The sequence below is a fragment of the Suncus etruscus genome, chromosome 17 (genome assembly GCF_024139225.1).
Source record: "Suncus etruscus isolate mSunEtr1 chromosome 17, mSunEtr1.pri.cur, whole genome shotgun sequence".
In the NCBI taxonomy this organism is placed as follows: Eukaryota; Metazoa; Chordata; class Mammalia; order Eulipotyphla; family Soricidae; genus Suncus; species Suncus etruscus.
The window spans coordinates 48597265-48619394 of NC_064864.1; the positions used below are offsets into that span (position 1 = coordinate 48597265).

At 45.2% G+C, this 22130-nt stretch overlaps 1 protein-coding gene across 1 annotated transcript in view; it reads left to right on the forward strand.

Moving 5' to 3' along the window:
• Positions 1-1444: 1444 nt before the first annotated feature.
• Positions 1445-22130, forward strand: part of SORCS3 (sortilin related VPS10 domain containing receptor 3) — a 721132-nt gene continuing 700446 nt past the window's right edge. Inside the window, exon 1 of the mRNA XM_049790799.1 lies at positions 1445-2115. Coding sequence (XP_049646756.1) covers positions 1480-2115 — 636 coding nt within the window. The 5' untranslated portion in view covers positions 1445-1479. The remainder of the gene's footprint in view (positions 2116-22130) is intronic.

Here is a 22130-nt window from a genome sequence, read left to right on the forward strand (position 1 = left end):
TCCTATCTGGCAGGCAGCCCGCGTTTGCCAAGAACCCGGGCGACGGGTGAGACTCCGCTGTAGGGAGCATAGAGTCTCGAGGCTGATCTAGGGGGGCTGAAACCTCCCGGTGGCTCTCTCGTCCCCCCCGCCCCCAAGCCCCAGCCAGCAATTCCGGGAAGAAGAACCCCTACATCTGGCAGGAGCGGACAAGCCCCTGACTCTGGCGCCAGAGCCTCCCCTAATCACTTCTGCAAGGCTGGAAGAACCAGGAGGTTTAAAACAGGGGAGCGGGGGAAGGAAGGCAGGATGCCAGGGGACCCGGAGGAGGGCTGTCTATGGCCTCCCTCGCTCTAAACATTTTACCTTGCTGCGACTCGCAGAGGCGGCAAGTCGGACTCTCGGAAATGCCAACAGCCCGTGCGTGATCCGCGCGCCCACGGCCCCGCGCACCCCGCCCCACCCCACAGCTCGTCGCTGCTTGCACCAACACTGGGGCTAGTGCAAACTCCGAGCACGAGAGCCACACGCTCCCTTATCCCAGCTGCCCGCACGGCTCAGCTCGGGGACCCCCCCACCCCCATTCACCCCAACCCTAGGCACCCACCCGCCAGCTCCGGGCGCACCCCTCGCCTCACCCTAGCAGGCTGGCGCGCACGTACGCGCACGCACGCATTTCCCCGCGCCCCTGCTCGTTCACTCGCTCGCTCGCTCGGTGCGGGGGCGCGGACCGCAAGGAGGGGTGGGGTGGGGGCCGCGGAGAGGCGGGCTGGGGAGCGCAGAGCGGAGTCCCGGTCCATCTATCCATTCATCCATCCATCTATCCATCCATCCCGCGCTGGGCTTTCCTGCGAGCCACGTCCCCGCGCCCAGGCTCCTGGACGCGCGCTCCGTGGATGCTGAAAACACTTTTATTACTCCTTCCTCTGTCTCCTTTACTCCGGGCCTCCTCCCCACCCTCCTTTCCTGGCCCCCTTTCCACACACCCCCGCACCCCACGACAGGCCCAAAGAGTAAACCACCCCCTCTGAACGCTGCAAGAAGCGGTCCCCAACTCTTCGCCGCGAGCAGGTTGGCGGCTGGATTTTGGGGGAAGGCTGGACCGGTGCTCGACTCCAGCCCCTTCTGCATCCGACTTGATTTTCTGATTTCGAAAGAGGATTTCTTTACTACCTTTGAACCTCCTCTTGGGCAAAATTACTGGAGGCGCTTGGAGGAGAAGATTTTGGGGTGGGGAGGAAGATCTTATTTTAAGAGAGAAATAAAAGACACCGAGGGAGTATTTCTTAATTTGCTCTCGTGGCTTGGAATCACCCTTTGGACCGGAGCGCGAGGCGGGAGAGGACGGTGGCACCCCCTCCCGGCCACCCCCTCCCCACTCTCGGCTCGCTCGCCGGCGCGCGCACTCCCCACGCACCCCCCGCGCCGGACCCGCACCTCGGCGGGCGCCCGCCACACACTCGGCAGCCCCGAGCCCCGAGCCGCGGCAGCCGCAGCGGGATGGAGGCGGCGACGCGCACCGAGCGCCCCGCAGGCTGGCCCGGGGCGCCCCTCGCCCGGACCGGGCTCCTGCTCTTGTCGACGTGGGTCCTGGCCGGCGCGGAGATTACTTGGGGCGCGACGGGCGGTCCCGGGAGCCCCGCGGCCGCCCGGGCTTCGCGGCCACCGGCGCTGCCGCTTCTCTCGCCGCGGGCAGTGGCGGCGAACTCGTGGCCCAGGGAGCTGGCGACGGCGCGGAGAGGCGCTGTTCTGGGGCGCCAGCCCAGACCCGAACCGCTGCCCCAGCCGAGAGGCGGCGGCCAGAAGAAGCCCGGAGCCGCCCGGGTGCCGTCGCCGGCGGACGCACCGTGGGGACCGGACAGCCCGGCTTTGGGCAAAGCTGGCGGCGCCAGGAGAAGTCGCCGCGCTCAGCCTCCCAGCGCCCTGGAACGCGGGGACACCCGGGCCACGGTCTTGGCCGAGGATGCCCAAGGAAGCCGCCTTCTGGCCAAGGGTCTCCGGGAGGAGTTGAAGGCGCCGCGGGCCGGCGGGGCGGCAGCGGTAGAGGAGCTCCGGCTGCCCAGCACTTCGTTCGCGCTGACCGGGGACTCGGCCCACAACCAAGCCATGGTGCACTGGTCGGGACACAACAGCAGCGTGAGTACCGCCGGAACCCCGACTCTTCGCCCGCCGGGGACCGCTGGGGGTGGGTGGGACGCGCGCGAGACAAGGATGGATAGTTGCTCCGGGCCGAGACCTAGATCAGGGAGGGGGCTCTCCGACTTTTGGGGGGCGAGCTGGTTCCTCCCACACCCCCAACAGGTTAGCGGAGTTTGTAGTGAGAGGAGGGTGCGGAGATGTGCGCTGCTTTGCGGGAGACCCTGGCTAGGGGAAGGGTGTCTTCGAGATGAGCCGGAAGGACTTGGTTGTGGCTACTCCCTAGCATGATGGACTTGTTGGGGTGGTGGTGGTGGTGCTTAAACTCATGGGTGTGGACCCAGTCTGGTCTGGGGATAGACTGGCGAATATTCCGGGTCCCCTGTCCCCCTTCTCCCTTAGAGTCCGGCACAGGGAAACCTGGAGATGGAGGCCGCTCCTGTCCTCTTGCCCGCCCCAGTGGGCTGAGCCTGGCCGTGCAGGTTAGCACCGGCACGGAACATCGCCAGGCAGCGGCTCTGCTAGGAAATTGAAGAGGCAGCCAAAAAGTTTAAAGCGTGGAGGGAAATCCCGGACCCAATCCACCCCCCGTGCACAAGCGTAAAAAAGTGGCTCAGCAGAAAACTCGCGTTGGCCTCTTCCCTCTGCCCACTCACTGTTCCGGGAGCAGAATGGGGTCCCAGAGCTTTCCGCGCACCTCTCTACCCCTTTTCCCAGCTGGCCGGGTTGCCCTGGACATCGCTGTGCCAAGAGGTGGCGCCCATGAGTCCGCTCCGGCAGCTCCCAGACTCGAGAACCCTGCTCAGGTCTTGTTTGGGCTCTGGATCTGCCTTGGCAACTGTTGCAGACTTAAGAGAGTGCCTGGAATGAGGGGTTTCCCTAACCCACTCTGCCCCCACTTGCTCCCAGCCCTGTGGGAACAAACTGAGGAACCCTAGAGCCTTTTCCAGCACGAATGGGATGGGGTGCCATCCCATGTCCTGCCTCATCCCATCCCTACCTGCAGATCACAGGTTCCCACTCTGGCCAAACAAGCAAAAATTCTCAAGCTTCTGCAGTTCCTGGATCTTATCAGAAGCTGCTGTTGGACAGTCTGGAGGAGGAAGGATGTACAGACAAACAGGTTGGGAGGAACTCATTACTCAGAAACCTCCTCTACCTTTTGTATTTCTCTTTTGTAATTGGTATTAGAGATTTTTCCTGGAAAATTCCGCTTTATTTTAAGGGGACTGGAGGTGTCACTGGGGTGAGTAGTGAGTAACAGTGAGTGGGAGTTTACAGCACAGCATATCGGCAACAGGGAGTACAGATTCCCCTTCTTAACGAAAGATACACAATATAGTGCCAGCTGTCTGACCTGCAGAAGAAACTGGTTTAAAAGGACCCCACTTCCTAGTAGGGCAGTGATGGGCAAATCTGCACGGAGTGGAGACTCCCAGCTTGGAGTGGGCAATTCCAGGCATGCAGAAGGGGCATTCATGTGCCTTGCAGGTCTGGGTGATTGGGGTGTAGACTGACATTTCCCCAGAGCATCATACTTGCTGTGTGGCATGGGCAGGGTGTGTGAAAGGAAATGCATTCCGAGGAGCAGGTTTTGTCCTCATGTATAGTCGCCACAGTTGGATAATGTAGATTCACTTTGCCTAGCGAGTTTTTTTTAAACCTCTGTTAATTAAAGGTGTGTGTGTGTGTGTGTGTGTGTGTGTGTGTGTGTGTGCATTGAAGAAGCCTTTGAAGATGGGACTTAGAATGCTTTCTGGAACTAGTAAAGAGTGTGTGACCTTCTCTGCCCATCTCAGCCACACAGCTGAGGAAGTGAGGGGCAAGTCTAACATCTCCCCCATCCTGGAGATGTGCTTTATAATCCCAGGAGGTCCTCAGTACCTGGCACGTAGACCAGTTGATCTTGAAGTCCTTAGTGACAGTGATGAAATGCAGGCAATCCTTAATAGCCATCCCCAGGGGTTTATTGGTTGTGCTCTGAACCATCTTACTCTGCAGACACAAGACACATTTGGGGTGGGGGGGATGCAGACCTTATTCTGTACTCTTTCTTGTTGAGAGAGGACTGCCTCTCTAGCTCCTGGGCTAAATCTACACTGGCGGTCAGACTGATGGGAAAAATTCGTGAAACGTGAAACACTGGGCTGCTCTGCCCAGAGGGAACATGGATCTGCCTTTGGGCACCAAAGGAAACTGGTGGGCAGTTTCTGCAATGTTACTCAGGTGGTTCCTTCCCCCACCTCTGAGAGCAACAAAAGGATGTGCTGTAAACACAAGCCAGAGTAAGGAGTGAGGAGCTGATAAACCTTCTGGAAGGTTCCCTTTTCTGTTTCAAAGTGCAGGTAAATGTACTTGAGGCATAGATCACAGGTCCTTAACATCAAGCTTTTTGGACATGAGAAGAAAATTCTTCTTACTCTGCATGTTAAACATTAGTGCAATAGCAAATTCCTCTGCTTGGTTGTCGCCTCCTTTTAAATGAGTTCCCCTTTAGGGAGAGTTTTTGGGCACCCCTTATTGAAAAAAAAAACTGAACTGCCTTCCAGCAGTTTGCAGTCAGGTCTACAGAGTTGTAAATGCAAGATCAGGGCCTCCATTCCAGTGTGTTTCCAAGGGACTGAAAGAGATTCTGGTCATTAAAGGGCACTTATTCACTTACCCAGGTGGGATGACCTGGGGGTAAGGTGGGCAAAGGGACTGATCCCCAGCAGCCTGGAACTAGGAGGAGCCTGTTGTCTGGGACTCCCTTTGATGCTGTTGCCCTGCTGTATTTCAGGGGTGAGGGAAAGGATTGGGTTTGGGAGGATCCTTGATCATCCTTTCCAGTCGAGTCCAAATGCCATCCTGGTGCTTAATGGGTTAGAGCATGTGTCACAAACACCCAGGGGAGCTGGTCCCTGTGGCTTCCAGGGAAACAGAAAAACACATCATTCTGCTCACACGCGAAGGCAGGCAGTGCTTGCTCAGTGAGTTGGCAAATGGCTACGGAGAGTGGGAAGTTGTGAAGGCATCGCTCCTTCAAGCCTGCCTCTCCTGGCTTGGGTGGGGGTGGGGGGTCCAGGCTGCACAATGTCTCCTGGTGCTTAGATGTTAGGGCTCTGCCCTTCCTTCCAGGCAGGCTGTGGTTTTGGTGGCTGTGCTCCTGCTCACTCTCAAGGCTGTTGGCCTGCAGGCTGCTGCCCTGCAGTGTGTGGTGGAAATGAGCTTTGTGTGTGCCCCCACTTCAAACTTCTCCTCAGTCCAGTTCCCCCATCCTTGAAGGTGCTGGGGGTGAACCACACAGCTCCCTACCCCCCTACCTTCCACTCCCCTCTCTGGGCAAGATTCTGTAGCCTTAGCTAATTCAGCTGGACGGTGTTCTAAAATATTTACTCCTAATGTGCAAAATAGTGACAGATTTGATCAGATTAATTGCATTTCACTCACTGGAGCATCTAATTGTGGCTCCCAAACAGATTTTTCAAATAGCTTTTGGCTGGCTGGTCTAGCCTTCCTGGGCCCTGCTCACAGCCTCCGTGTCACAATATCTTAATGCATTTGCCTTCTCCGATGCTTAATAAAGAAGCCTGCCACAGGAGCTGTGCTTCAGAGAGTTGCCAGAAAGAATCTGTTTTTAATTAATATTACATGGGGAGTCATCTCAGTTGAGACATAGTTGGAAAAGGCAGTGGGGACATAACAGCACTAATTGTTCTTGGTCACTGTCTGGGGGGCAGGGCAAGGAGGGCTCTGGGCACAGACTGTGTCTGCTCTCCCTTGCTAAAGAATATGATTGGCTTCTCAAAACCTGCAGTGATTTCTAAGGTGAGCAGAAGTTGCAAACTTCTTAATTGCGAGGTTTGATTGAAAGATGGCAAAAACTCACTGCTTGGAGCTTGCTTTGTAGCTGGCAAGAAGCAATGCTTCTCCAGCTGTGTGAGGTTTGAGGGAAGAGGAGAGTTGGTAGCTCCAGTGGCAAGAAAGCTCCTTCTATTGGGGCTGTGCAATTCTGCTAGTCCTTCTAGACTGGAGGAATTTTGGAACAAGATTTCTAGGTCAGGTATCATCCCCTGCTTCTAAGCAGGAGATGCAAAAAAGTCTGAGTTGAAAACTTAAGATGGTCCCTGAGGCCCTGGGGCTTCACTCACCTGTTGATTTTCTGCTTTTGTCAACCTCTAAACTGGTTTGAGATAATTCTCCAGAAGGAAGGACATGCAAAGCAAGTTTGGGAGAAAAGTTTACAGCGAAGGAAGTAGGAGGTACACATCTCTGGGTAAACAGGGATTGTGCTCTGCCAGGCATGGATTTGCAATTCCACATGGCTGGTGGCACTGAGAGCAGGAATGGAGCAGGGGTGGCTGGGGACCATTGAGGTGAGGTCTTGATTAGAATCCTGTTCCTAGAGTGCTGGAGCTATAGAACTGCAGATAGAGTGCTTACCTTGCACAGGACCAACATGGGTTCAGTCTCCAACATTTCATAGTTCCCACGAGTCCCACCAGGAATGGTTCCTGAGTGAAAGTGAGGAGAAAGCCCTCATCATTGCTGTGTGTGGGTCCAAATAAAACAGACAAATACAGTCTTGTCTCTGGAATGGTCATGATTTATTTATCAGAGTGTTTCTAAACCAAGTCCTGTTATCAGTGTTTTTTAAACCAGTAGATCTATATTTTAGCTTTGGTTCCTTTAATCTTTTAGGATTCAAATTTAAACTGTTTTCCATAGCCCTCCCCAGTTCCTGTGATGGGATCATTTTCCGTGACTATGAATGGAACCTTTTGATGATGGACCTCATCATCTGGCTACATCAGCCTTGTCCTGACCTGTAGCAAGTCAGCCCCTGAAGAGGTTGACTGATGGTGGGATGGAGGATGAGGCCTTTTTCTTCCAGCTCGGAGCACGCGTCTGCCACCCTGTCTAGCCCACGGTTCTGAGGTGAAACGGTGGGTAAACAGCTCACAGAAAGTCAGGCTCATGGAAATATTCGCTTTATTCGGAGGACAAAACTGAAGTCCAAAGACTCAGCTTCCGTTCCAGCCAAAAAGCCCAGGCCTTCCACAGACCCTTGTTTTTATCCCCCAGAGTCAGGTACCACCCAATGGTGGGATCAGATACCAACCAATGGTGGAAGCAGAATCAGGTCCTACCCTAGGGTGGGGGCAGAATGCCAGGTCACACCCTAGGGTAGGGCACAATCACCAATCAGTTTAGGGTGAGTAACATAGTAATCCCCCAGAATATTTACATACACAACACTGACCCACATGCGAGTGTACCCCAACCCTGATTTTGATGCTTCCTCACTTAGAAGAGCTCTTTCCCTATGGGAGTGCAGCCAGCATTTGCTGCTCAGTGGGGGATTCCAACTCAGTCTTTCCGTGGAACCTGCATGAGAAGCATTTCTTTTCCTTTGTCCTAATTGTATATAGAATTTATGGACTGCATCGCACATTGGATTCAACTTAATTTAGTGTGGAGTTATTCCAGTCTTATTCTGGGATTGTTTGAAAGACTTGGAATAAAAGAATTTGAACAGTAACCATTTCCACCAGGTAGAAGTGACATCCTTTTGTGTGCCCACTGGTGTGTGGCACTGGGCTTGGCACCTTGCTCAGAATGTACTTTTTGAACTGAATCAGAAAGGGACAGTGCCTGAGCAGTGGGGGGTGGGTGAGAGATAACCAGTCTCTTAAGAGTATCATTTATGCACCCAGTCAGCGAGTTCACATATGCATTTTAACTTAAGATGAAGCAACATTTTCAACTCACTCAGTAAGAGGATGGAAATAAGGACTTGTTAGAGACTTGGGGTTCTTTCTCACTTACTTTTGGGAGCAGATGGACTCACATTAGACATTTAGCCACTTTCTACGTGCTTTCAGTATGCTTAGCATTGTTTAGGGTCTCTGAGGTTGGCAGGCGCAGGAAGAGGAGAGAAGAATGCAGACAAAATTTTAATGTTTCTATACTTCATATTTCCAACTTGTTACTTAGATTCTTTAAACTGTATATTTTGGGTCAGAAAAAATAATTGTCTATTTAGACTGTTAAACACTGATCAAAAGGTTTTTATTAGAATTGTGTTAAATGACTTTCATACATGAAAAATGTTATCTGAAGTTCTTTGTCTTCCAGTTTTCAACTGTCTTATGACTTTTATTGGACTATATATAAATAAACTGAGTCTATAGATAAAAAAATAAGCCCATGCCATATTAAAAAAAAAGCTCATGTCCAGAGGTCCTTCCAGTAGGCTTTAGATGGGAATGGGTTCTCTTGTCAATTGAAATTACATGTGATTACAAGACAGCTGCTGGGAGTGATGGGGCTTCATTACCAACTGATGCTTTCGGGATGTGAGTACAGAGAAGAGAGGATCTCCAGGGAGAGTTACTAGGCCTCTTAGGCTAACAGAATGTCAAGGTCGGAAGAGCAGCTGGGAGCCTGCCTCCATCCCATCACTCAGCATGAGTGGAGTGATAGGGGGCTCAGACAGATCCAGGTACCCTGCTGCATGGGCACCCTACTGTTCCTCCTATCTGGACAGCCAGCCTCTGTACTGACTCCCTGGGGCGATGCAACCTTTTCCTTCCCAGAGGATTTAAGTTTTTTTACTTAAGTTAGCTGGAGGAAGAGTTGCCCATTTTGTAAGTTGAATCCTTGGTGTCTGAGGATGTGGCTACACAATGATGCTATGGGAAAGTGTCAGGAACAGATATGGAACCTCCCTCTGCTCTGGAGCTGTGTCCGAATGGAATGCCAGCCCTGGCCCACAACTCCATGGACACAGAGAATAAATATAGAGCTGGATAACCTCAGACGATCTTTATCTTACTAACAGTTGTTAATGGGGGCCTCCTATGAGTCACCTCATTATTTGAGTTAGTGAATCAAATCTGGTTGCATCACCAGGAACATTGTGCTCATTTATTTCGATAAGTGTAGTTTGGATTTAATTATTTATGGAAATGCTGTTCTTTATAGTACACTAATCCATGCACAAGAGTAAATTTGGAAAATGTAATGGAGTTGAAGAAATTCATTATTACACAAATAATTTTCTACTATTAATTCTGTGCTAGGGCTTAGTGGACATCATCACTTCTGGGTTGGAATGAGGGGAATCAAAAATTCAGTCATTCGGGGTTGATGGACACTCAAACTATTTGCACTGCTTAGTGGGGCCTGTTTTTCCCTGGCATGCTGTGTAAGAGACACTAGCAAACCAGACATGGAGCCAAAGAGTGATCAAAGCTCCTCTTTGGTTGTAGATTGTGGGGCACACAGTCTGTATATGTTGATATGGGAGGTGTAAATTTCTTACTTGTGAAGAGGTTTCATCATGAATGTTATCCTCATCAGGATGTGCAGGGAACAGCCAGAGATAGGGAGTGGGAAATAAGGTACAGGGAGTAAGGGGTTGGGATTGTGGGTCTGTAGGAGTATGGGGGCTTGAGTAGAACCTTTACTTCCTTTTGTTTGTTTTTGGGTCATGCATAGTAATGTTTAGTGTTTACTCCTGGTTATTTGCTCAGGGATATGGTGGGATGCCCAGGGTGGGATGTGGTGGGATGCATATAGGAATCAAACCACATGCAAAGCAGTTATCCTACCTGCTGCTGTACTATTGCCTTGACCCCTGCCTCAGCCTGTTTCTTAATAGAGGTGTGGAACCAGAAAAAATCTTACCCTCTCTGATATTTATTTTTAACATATGTAAAAATGGATAATATTACTCCTCGCATTGGACTGCTACCAGATTGTTTGAAGTATGGAACTGCATGAAGAAATTAGAAGAAATAGTCTGTGTGTTATGGTTGCTTAGCTGTTTACTTTTATATCAGATGGGGTCAGTCTCCCCTTCATTTTTCATAGGAAAACATGGACACAGAGGAAGGAACTTGATGTTTCTAGTGAGTGGACAGAAAAGACTTGGCTGGAATCCTATTGGTGTCTCAGTTTCATGTATATTGCCTCCACCTCCTCAGTCCATGTCTGCAGTTGGAAGAATCTATGCTGTTTGTCTTCCACTCACTGCTGAGGTCATGAAATGAGGGGGTACCCCATTTCTTGAAATGCATAATCAGAATTTTTAATAGAGATGGTTATTGTCAGATTAAAGATGACCCACATTAATGATGAATAAAAAGTATTTCAGGAGGCTGTAGTGATAGATAGTATGATGGGTCGGGTGTCTTGTTAGATTCCTGGTATCCCATATGGCCTGTCAGAAATGCTCTCTGAGCTCAGAGCCAAGAGTAACCTTGCACACTTCTGGGTGTGGACCCACAAACAAACAAATAAAAAGTATTGCAAATTTTCCACGGCTTTTCTGGGTAAGGCACTGGGAAAGAAGAATAATCTTTGTTGTTGTTGTTGTTGTTGTTGTTGTTGTTGTTGTTTTAGGCCACATTGGCTGTGTTCAGGGATTATTTCTGGTGATACCGAGAGGACCATTGTGCAATGCAGGGGATCTAACTGGGGTCTGCAGTATTCACACCCAATGCCTTTGCCCTTATATTATCTCTCTCGTCCCCAAAGTAGCTTCCTATAATTTTGGCATTTATGATGACACCGCACAGTTAAACTTGGAAGAATTCTTAAAGAAAGTGAGCACATTGTCTAGTGTTAGGACACTAGAGGAACGCTGGCTGCTGGGGCTAGCTGATAAATAAGTAGAGCCTATCTGCCAAAAACTCATCTATGTTGAAGTCATGGGGGTGGCCTTATATGTTCAGTTTTGCTTCTCCTTTGACTTCCTTGCTTTGCTTGATGCCGAGTATGAAATGGTCATCTCCATGACTGGAATTATCTCCAGGCTGTTTCACATTGGCTGCTGGCTCTTTGAAGCCATCAAAACCCGAGTTTCAGTCTTGACTTCCTTTTTGCCTCACTTTATTCACCAGCAATGGATCCTAAGATCCCTTCTCAGACACTAGAGGGAGTGTTGCCCTGGGAAAGAAGTACAAATAAATGGGATGAACTAATTTGTAAAATGCTGCATGAAGAATTGTTCTGAAAGAGAGAAGAGAAACTGCAGCCTCCACCTGCATGGTGGAAGGGGTCTTTGATGACTGATTGGTGAATTGTTTCTGGTCATTTGACCAGAAACAGGGAAGTTGAATTAAGGGGAATGATCATTCAACTTCTTGTGGAACAAAAGGAAGTAGATGTTTTGTACAAATGTGTCCATTCCAAAGTTGGTTATTCAGCCCATTCATAATACAACTGTGGCTCTAGGAATAAATTCAGCCAGAAACCATGTTAAGACTCCTTTGTTACTCCCCAATTGCTTACATATGAGTGTCAGTCTCTATGAACTTACACAGTTTCTTTGGAACAAAATTTATTGGGGAATGAACACATTTCTTAGAGGTAGGAAGGGTTTGCTGTATTTTAGCTGCTTCTAGGCTTAGCTGTACCCCTTGGGCATCACAGGTGTCCCTCAAAGTCATCAAGTCCCACATGCCTCAGTGTTCCCAAGGTCCTTTGGGAACACTGTCCTTTGGGCATTCATGGTTCGGTTGGCACTTTCTCTTCCAGGTGGTTAGAATCAGGTTAAAGATTTTACTGCAGACTCTGAGGACTTCAGGGGAAACATCTTCTATGCCTGTCTGCCTGTGCTTCTGAATTCCCGAAGGTTTCCTCAGAGGCCAAGGGAGCGCACCCCCAAAAAACTGCATTTTGAAGCTGCCCAGTAAGTACATTCTGGCTGCGGGGATCGCTGTCCAATAAGCTGAGGTCTCTGGCCTGTGGAGGCTCCACCCTGCTGTGCCTTTGTTCACTCTGAGGACTGTCAACAAGAGGCAGCAGAAGAGCACTTTGCTTCAGGTGTCGCACTCTTTCTAACCAATGAACCACACCACAACACGCAGGAAAAACCACACTACAAGTGTGACAATGGGGAAACCTCGCAGGCAAACACCATCTACAGTGAATGAAGACGAAAGCTCGGATGACCTAATAAATTCCAACCACCAGATTAACCTTTCAGATAAGGAGTTTAGAATAGAAATATGGAATATGTTCACATAACTCAAAAAAAGCATAGATCGATCTGAAGAGAACACAAAGACAGAAATCAGAAAACTCCAAACTAAAATAACAGATCTGAAAAACACGGTTGCTCAACTGAAAACCTCAATGGATAGCCTCGCCAACAGGATATCAGCAGCTGAGGAGAGAATCGGAGTACTGGAAGATGTGATGCAGAAAAACTCAACACAACAGAAGAAATTGGAAAAGAACCTTAAGACAAACGAACAGGCAATGGAAAAAGTACTCAAGGCATGCGAACAGATGAAAATAGAAGTCTTTGATAAACTCAACAGAAACAACATAAGAATCATTGGAGTCCCAGAAACCCAGGAAGGAGATCTCCAAGAAGAATCAACTGTCAAAGACATCATCAAAGAGATACTCCCAAAGTTAAAGACTACATGCAATCAAATCCTGCATGCCCAAAGAGTACCAGCTAAAAGAGACCCAAAGAAAAACACCCCAAGACATATCCTCGTTACAATGACAAATCCCGTAGATAGAGATAGAATACTGAAAGCAGCAAGATCAAAAAGGGAAATTACATTCAAAGGAGGATCCCTAACACTTACAGCAGACATGTCACAAGAAACTCTCAAGGCCAGAAGACAGTGGTGAGATATTTTGACAAGACTGAATGAAATGAATGCCTCACTGAGAATACTGCACCCAGCCCGACTCATGTTCAGGTTTGAAGAAAGAATACACAGCTTCGTGGATAAACAACAGCTCAGAAACATCACAGATGATAAACCAGCCTTAAAGGAAAAACTGACAGGTCTACTCTAAGACAAGAGAGCCCAACAAACACAGCAAACTTATCTACAAAGATGACATTAAATCCTATGACAGTCATCTCCCTCAATGTCAATGGACTAAATTCACCAATTAAAAGACACAGACTGGCAAAATGGGTCAAAAAAAATGAATCCTACCTTCTGCTGCCTACAAGAAACACATCTGAATAGTCAGAACAAACATAGACTCAAAATCAAAGGCTGGAGGAAAATCATCCAAGCAAACAACACCCTCAAAAAATCTGGGGTGGCCATATTAATATCTGATGACACCAACTTTATACTCAGAAAAGTGGTAAGGGACAAAGATGGACACAACTACTAATCAAGGGATATGTGCAACAGGAAGAAATCAGACTATTAAATATATATGCACCCACTGAGAGACCAGCAAATTATTTAATACAATTACTGACAAATCTGAAAGAAGAAATCAATAATAACACAATCATTGTGGGAGACCTCAACACGGCCCTATCAACATTTGATAGGTCAACCAGATTGAAACACAACAAAAACATACTAGCCCTGAAAAGAGTTATGGAAGAAAGAGGACTAGTACATATATATAGAGGACACTCCATCCCAAAAAACCTGGATACACATTCTTTTCCAATGTACATGGGTCATTCTCCAGAATAGACTACATGCTGATACATAAAACATACCTCCATAAAATCAAGAGGATAGAAATCTTGCAGGCTACCTTTGCTGACCACAAGGCTCTGAAATTAGATGTGAACTACAAAGCCACACAGAAGAAAAACTTTAACAATTGGAAATTAAACACCCTGCTACTGAACAACCAGTGGGTCCAAGATGAAATCAAATAGGAAATCAAAACTTTCCTGGAAACAAATGATAATGAAGACACAAACTGCCAGAATCTATGGGATACAGCAAAAGCAGTCCTGAGAGGAAAATTTAAAGCCCTACATGCACACATCAGGAAGGAAGAAGGAGCATACCTGAATAACTTAATGACGCAGATCCAAAAATTAGAAAATGACCAACAAAAGAAACCAAAAATAGGGAGACAGAAGGAAATAACAAAGCTGGAAGCAGAACTCGATGAAGTGGAAAACCAAAAAACAATCCGAAAGATCAATGAAAGCAGAAGCTGGTTCTTTGAATAAATAAACAAGATTGATAGACCATTGGCAAAACTCACAAAGAAAGAGAGAGAAATCTGATAACCCATATTAGAAATGAAAAGGGGGAGATCACGACAGAAATTGCAGAGATCCAAAGGGTCATCAGAGACTACTTTGAGAAACTTTATGCTACTGAACACGAGAACCTAGAAGAAATGGAAAAATTCTTGGACACTTATAACCTTCCACATTTAAGTAAGGAGGGTGTACCATATCTAAACACCCCCATCACTACTGAGGAAATTGAAACTGTAATCAAACATCTGCCCAAAAAGAAAAGCCCAGGCCCAGATGGTTTTCCTAATGATTTTTTTCAAATCTTTCAAAAGGAGCTACTACCAATCCTAGCCAAGCTCTTCCATGAAATTGAAAAAACGGGAACACTCCCAAACAGCTTTTATGAAGCCAACATCACCTTGATACCAAAACCAAACAGAGACGCTGCCAAAAAAGAAAATTACAGACCAATATCCCTGATGAATGCTGATGCAAAGATCTTCAACAAAATCCTGGCAAATAGGATCCATTGCATCATCAAGAAGATCATACACTATGACCAAGTAGGTTTCATCCCAGAAATGCAAGGATGGTTTAACATCCGTAAATCTATCAACATCATACACAACATCAACAACAAGAAAAATAAAAATCACATGATCATATCAATAGATGCAGAGAAAGCATTTGATAAGGTCCAACACCCATTCTTGATCAAAACTCTCAGCAAGATGGGAATGGAAGGAACCTTTCTCAATCTAGTTGAAGCCATCTACCACAAGCCAATGGCAAATATTATCCTCAATGGAGAACAACTAAAAGCCTTTCCTCTAAATTCAGGTACAAGGCAAGGCTGTCCGCTCTCACCACTCCTCTTCAACATAGTACTGGAAGTTCTTGCTATAGCGATCAGGCAAGAAAAAGATATCAAGGGAATCCAGATAGGAAAGGAAGAAATCAAGCTCTCATTGTTTGCAGACGACATGATATTCTAATTAGAAAACCCTAAAGACTCTACCAAAAAGCTTCTAGCAAGAATAGATTCATATAGCAAGGTGGCAGGCTACAAAATCAACCTACAGAAATCAATGGCATTTTTATACACCAATAATGATAGGGAAAAGATGGAAGTCAGGAAGGCAATCCCATTCACAATAGTGCCACACAAACTCAAATATCTTGGAGTCAACTTGACCAAAGATGTGAAGGACCTATACAAAGAAAACTCTAAAGCCCTACTCCAAGAAATAAGAGAGGACACACGGAAATGGAAACACATACCCTGCTCATAGATTGGCAGGATTAACATCATTAAAATGCCAATACTTCCCAAAGCATTATACAGATTTAATGCGATCCCCTTAAAAATACCCATGGCATTCTTCAAAGAAGTGGATCAAACACTTAATGAAGTTCATCTGGAACAATAAACACCCTCGAATAACTAAAGCACTCCTAGGGAAAAGGAAAATGGGAGGCATTACTTTCCCCAACTTTAAACTGTACTACAAAGCAATAGTTATCACAACAGCATGGTATTGGAATAAAGACAGACCCTCAGATCAGTGGAATAGGCTTGAGTTCTCAGAGAATGTTCCCCAGACATACAATAACCTAATTTTTGACAAAGGAGCAAGAAATCCGAAGTGGAGCAGGGAAAATTTCTTCAACAAGTGGTGCTGGCAGAACTGTTTAGCCACTTGCAAAAAAGCGAACATAGACCAGTTAACATCATGTATGAAGGTAAAATCCAAATGGATTAAAGACCTTGATATTAGACCGGATACCATAAGGTATATAGAACAACACATTGGTAAAACACTCCATGACATTGAGACTAAAGGCATCTTCAAGGAGGAAACTGCACTTTCAAAACAAGTGGAAGCAGAGATCAACAGATGGGAATACATTAAACTGAGAAGCTTCTGCATCTCAAAAGAAATAGTGCCCAGGATACAAGAGTCACCCACCGAGTGGGAGAAACTATTCACCCAACACCCTTCAGATAAGGGGATAATATCCAAAATATACAGGGCACTGACAGAACTTTACACGAAAAAAACATCTAATCCCATCAAAAAATGGGGAGAAGGAATGAACAGACACGTTGATAAAAAAGAAATACAAATGGCCAAAAGGCACATGAATAAATGCTCCTCGTCACTAATCATCAGGGAGATGCAAATCAAAACAATGATGAGATACCACCTCACGCTGCAGTGATTGGCGCACATCACAAAGAATGAGAACAATCAGTGCTGGCGGAGATGTGGAGAGAAAGGAACTCTTATCCACTGCTGGTGGGAATGCTGTCTTGTACAGCCTCTATGGAAAGCGATATGGATGTTTCTTCAAAATCTGGAAATTGAGCTCCCATTCGACCCAGCTATTCCACTCCTAGGGATATACCCTAAGAACACAAGAATACAATAAAAAACCCCTTCCTCACACCTATATTTATTTCAGCACTATTCACAATAGCCAGGCTCTGGAAACAACCAAGATGCCCTTCAACAAACAAATGGCTAAAGAAACTGTGGTACATATACACAGTGGAATATTATGCAGCCGTCAGGAGAGATGAAGTCATGACATTTTCCTATACATGGATGTACATGGAATCTATCATGCTGAGTGTAATAAGTCAGAGGAGAGAGAGACGCAGAATAGTCTCACTCATTTATGGGTTATAAGAAAAATAAAAGTCAGTTTTGTAACAACCCTCAGAGACAATGAGAGATGGGCTGGAACACCAGCTCACTCCATGAAGCTCACCACAAAGAGTGGTGAGTACAGCTATAGAAATTACACAGAGAACTACCATAATCATGTGAATGAATGAAGGAACTGGAAAGCCTGTCTGGAGTACAGGTGGGGGTGGGGTGGGATGGAGGGAGATTTGGGACATTGGTGGTGGGAATGTTGCACTGGTGAAGGGGGTGTTCTTTACATGACTGAAACCTAATCACAATCATTTATGTAATTAAGATGTTCAAATAAAGAAGAAAAAAAAGAAATAAGTAAGAGGGAGAGAGATAGATGCAGAATAGTCACACTCATCTATGGGTTTTAAGAAAAATGAAAGACATTCTTGCAATAATTTTCAGAGACAATAGAGAGGAGGGCTGGAAGATCCAGCTCAGGATATGAAACTCACCACAGAGTGATGAGTGCAGTTGAAGAAATAACTACATTGAGAACTATTATAACAAAGTAAATGAATGAGGGAAGTGGAAAGCCTGTCTAGAGTACAGGTGGGGGTGGGGTGGGGAGATTTGGAACATTGGTGATGGGAATGTTGCATTGGTGAACTTTACGTGACTGAAACCCAAATACAATCATATTTGTAATCAATGTGTTTAAATAAAGATATTAATAAAAAGATTATTTTTTAAAAAGGAAAAAAATAAATAAATAAAATAAAAATAAAAAAGATTTTACTGGAGCACCTATGAAATCTTTAAAATGGTTTCTCAGTGGGAGATAGAGAACAATTATTGAGTTGAATATTTTCATTTTTAGGACTAGAGAAGTTGTTTAAACTGTTATATCAAAATGTGATTTCACATAGCTGGGAGACTTGTCTGCAATGAGAATTTTGAAATATGAACCCAAAGACCCAAAAACACACTTTGCTTTCCAGGGAGCTTGGGGAAGAAGGAAGCAGTAAAAGCCAAAGGGTTGTTCATATCATTGTGTTGCTGTCAGTGTTTTCCATGCTTGAGCACAGGAATTTGGCTGTAAAACTTCTCAAAAATCAGGTTTAAATATATATTTTTTTTATTTTGGGCCACACCAGTGGTGCTCAGAGTTTACTCCTGGCTTTGCACTTAAGCATCACTCTTGGTGGACTCAGAGGAGTATATAGGGGTTTCTGGGGATTAAATCTGGGTTAGCTTCATGCAAGGCAAATGCCCCATCCATTGTACTATTGCTCTGGTCCTTGAGTTTATTTTTAAATGATGAAAATGTCTCATTTGGGGCCTGGAGAGATAGCACAGCAGTGCTTGCCTTGCAAGCAGCTGATCCAGGACCAAAGGTGGTTGGTTTGAATCCCGGTGTCCCATATGGTCTCCCTTGCCTGCCAGGAGCTATTTCTGAGCAGACAGCCAGGAGTAACCCCTGAGCACCGCCGGATGTGGCCCAAAAACCAAAAAAGAAAAAAAAAAGAAAATGTCTCATTTGCAACTTTGAATAATTGATCTTAATCCTTAGTTTTACTAACTGTAAAATGGAAATATTACTGAGTAGGTAGGGTTGTTTATTGTGAGTCTTTCAATCATTACCTGAAAGGATCTACCATACTAAGTTCTTGTGCTAATGATGAATGTTCGCCCTCATGAAGTGTCTTAGCAGGAATGGGGTGGCCGAGTTTCTGTTTTAAGGCAAACAGAGATTTCACCCTGAATTGGATATGGATTGACTGGTTCCCAAAAGGATCTTCCGTTGGAATTGCTGCCTTGCAGAAGAAAAGAGCACAAACAGTTCGGGGCTATAGTGAGTGGCAAAAACTTGGCTTTGAAAAGATGATAAGGGGGCATACACTTGCATTAGTTTTTACTGTCATTTCTTTGGGTTAAGGAGACTCCCCATACAATAAGATATACACTTAGTCTTTACAAAACAAATGTAAAATTTGGACTGTTTCTCCCTGTAGGTAATATCCTGTCTAGGAATATGGTAGCATTTTCTCTCTTCCCCTTGGACTCTCAGGGTCTGTTTGGGTATGGAGCAGCAGAGCTTGTATTTGGTGCCTTAGAAGCATTGGGGTATCAAGATAGGTTGCAAAGGATATTGGTTTAAGAGTTGGATCTTCTTTTAAGATTCTGCTTTACATTAAATGTCTTCAACAAGTCACTTGCTTCTTTTGTATAAGGGCATGAAGACCGAGGTATAGTAGCTTTATATGGTTATGATTAAGATTCTTCAGAAATGGGGTACATTAGTAAAGAGAGATCTAAAAATTAGAAAATGCTTAAGATTGGTCTTTTTCTCCAGCAGATGTTCATTAACTTATTCATTCATTCAGTAATTTCTGTATTTCACTTGATACGAATTAAGTTATTTGAAAATTCTGGGAGTCAGTTGCCTTATCTCTAAAAGGGAAGAGTTCCATAAATTGATTGCAAGCTCATCTCGCTACAAACTAGATGTGACATAAGGTCACTCACTTCTTTATGTGTGAAATGGGGACAATCCTATTTGCTCCCTTTATGTCACAGTTAAATAATAGGATTCTGCCTGTGAAAACATTGCGAAAAGAATGCCTTTCAAAGCGATATGAACAGAAGAAGAGAGTTCACTTTCCTCTGCATTATTCCTTAAGTAGGTGAAGTTGAGACTGCATCCAGCCTTTGGCTTCTCCCAGCACAAATGAAATACTTCCATGAGCACACAGAGGACAGATTTTCAGAACCTTAAGATTCTTATTCCGAGCATGATTGTTCAATTTACTTCAAGTCACATCTGATAGAATACAATTCTCAGATGGGAGTGTAATTGGGATGTTTAAAACAAACATTTATTCCTGGGCTTGACCTTTATTGATTGCTCTGATTATTCCTCTCAGATACTATGAAGTATTTAGGGAGCCCCTGTTCTATGCCTTGTGATGCTGGATGTGGAAACAAAATTCTACTGCAGTTTTGACATCCCCAAAGCTTTAGTCTTGTGTGTGAGAAAACCTATTCGACAATGTGAGATTGTGTAAAATAGGTGCTAATTTAAGCATATTTGGGAAACAACATTGAATGTAGTCAAGACTACAATGAAGGAAAGTGAATAAAGTTTGGGTAGCATGGCTTTCTGTGCTACCCAAATCCACTATCAATGTCAGAAATAAACATAGCAATTGTTCTGACTGAGCTTGTACAACTTGATGGAAGCCACAGATGATTATCTGAGTTTCCTTTTACAACTTTTTGTTTTTCCTTAGTTATATTACTTTATCTATATGAATAGTAAAATGCGTTATTTTTTTAAAGCATGATGCCAAGATGTTTTAGCTTCTTGTTTAACTATTAGATGTACTTTGTACTGATTTCTCTCGGGGCCCTCATCTCTCTTTTCATCTTGATATTTTCATTTATTCTGTTCCTAAATTAGTTCAGTTTCTTGGACTCTATTCCTCTCTTAAGACTGATCCTTACTTCTCTCCCTCAAGTATACTGTTCCAGAGACTGCAGGAGAATGTCCTAGATTATTCCTATCCTGACATGGTTGCTAGAATCTATTCAATCCTCAAAAGAATTTTTGTGTGAATTATATAGTGACCTTATGCTGACTGACACTTAAAAACATTTTTTAACTTCTATTTTTTGTGGGGGGGTTTACACCCAGCAGTGCTCAGGAATTACTCCTGGCTCTATGCTCAGAAATCGCTCCTGGCAGGCTTGGGGGACCATATTGGATGCTGGATTCAAACCACCGTCCTTTTGCAAGGTGAACGCTCTACTTCCATGCTCTCTCCAGCCCCCCCCCTTTTTTTTAACTTCTTGACCTGTTTAAAATTTATTTTCTGTCCTATTGGCTAGATGGTTTTTCTTTAAAAAGAAATCTAGAATCAAAAATGTTTCTGTTGGAACTTTGTAGTACATGCTTACTTGGTAGTTGTTATTTTTGATTTATAAGAACTGAGAATCATTGTTGAAATCCTAGAGGAAAATGTTATTCAGAATTTAAGGACTGAGGCTTCTATGACAGAGACCCAAAAAACTTGATGGTGAATTGGCTGGGCCATTATCAACAAACACAATATTCTGGATCTTCTACTCTGGTGTCTGTTTTATGCAAATGCGATTTTCAGTCAGTGCAGTTCTTAATGGTGGAGAGTTTGTAAAATCATGATTAGTGAGATATCAATCCTGGATGGTCTTTGGTATGACTGTGGGCTTTTATTTTTTCAGCTAACTGGGCAACAATGGACCCACTGGGTAGTACCTATTTATGCCTGGCAACTGCTCTTAACAGCTTCCCATTCTGTTTTTTTCCTCAACTTGAGATGTTTCTATCATTTCTCCTCCCCCCCACCCACTTCTTCCTCAATGTGTGATCTGGGCTTACTACTGACTCTGCTCAATTTCTGGTAGGTTCAGAGGATCATATAATTGCCATGGATTGAACTGGGTCAGCTGCATGCAAGGCAAGCACTTTCCCCACTAGTGCTTTCTCTCCAGTCCCTCCCCCCTTTTAAAAGACTTCTTAAAATACTTCTTTAAAATACTTCTTATCTTCTTTCTCATCAGTGGTGGTTCAGGACAGGGAAAGGGGCACACTTTTGGAACTGTCCAAGTTTCTAAGGGAGACCTGATATATTACAAAAGAATGTATATAAAGTGACAGGGGATTAAATCTGAACCTAGGCACTTGTCATTTAAATCAGTTTCATTAAAAATTCAACACCCCAGAGTGATTTCAGGAACTGTCTACTTAAACATTTTTCAGTTGCTTTAAATTTATCAGTGGTATTAAAAAAGTACTTGTGAAATATTCTCAAAAGTGCCCGACTATGGTGAATTCTGAGTATGTAATGGTGAACTGTGCTCTGAGGGAGGAGAGCCATCAGAGATTGTACCAGGAATATTTAACAGAGAGGGCAGGGAAGAGAGGGTCATGTGTAGATGAGCAAAGACTTCAGGTGTGCAGTATGAAGGGAAAGGACAGAGTGTTCTGGTACATAGTTCTGAGGCATCAGGAAGCAGGACCTGAAAGGAATAGGACATAGTGGCTAGAATAGGGCTTACAGGGTAGAAATGAAGTTAGATCCTGGACTTGGAGAGGGCCAAGTGGACCTTTGTGATATGGGAGAGGGAGATTAGTCTTTATCCCAAGAGGACAGTTGATAATCATAGGAGAGTTTAAAACATGAGTCAGGCAAAGTTACAAGACACATATACTGTGATCACTGGAGAAGCCTGGGTCAATGACAGACCAGACTGCTGCTGTCATCTAAAGGGATGATTGGGGTCTTGAGGAAGAGGTAACTGAAGAAACTTACCAGAAGTCAGGGAGGCTGTTGATGGCACCTCTTGTAACTTTTCACTTCCCA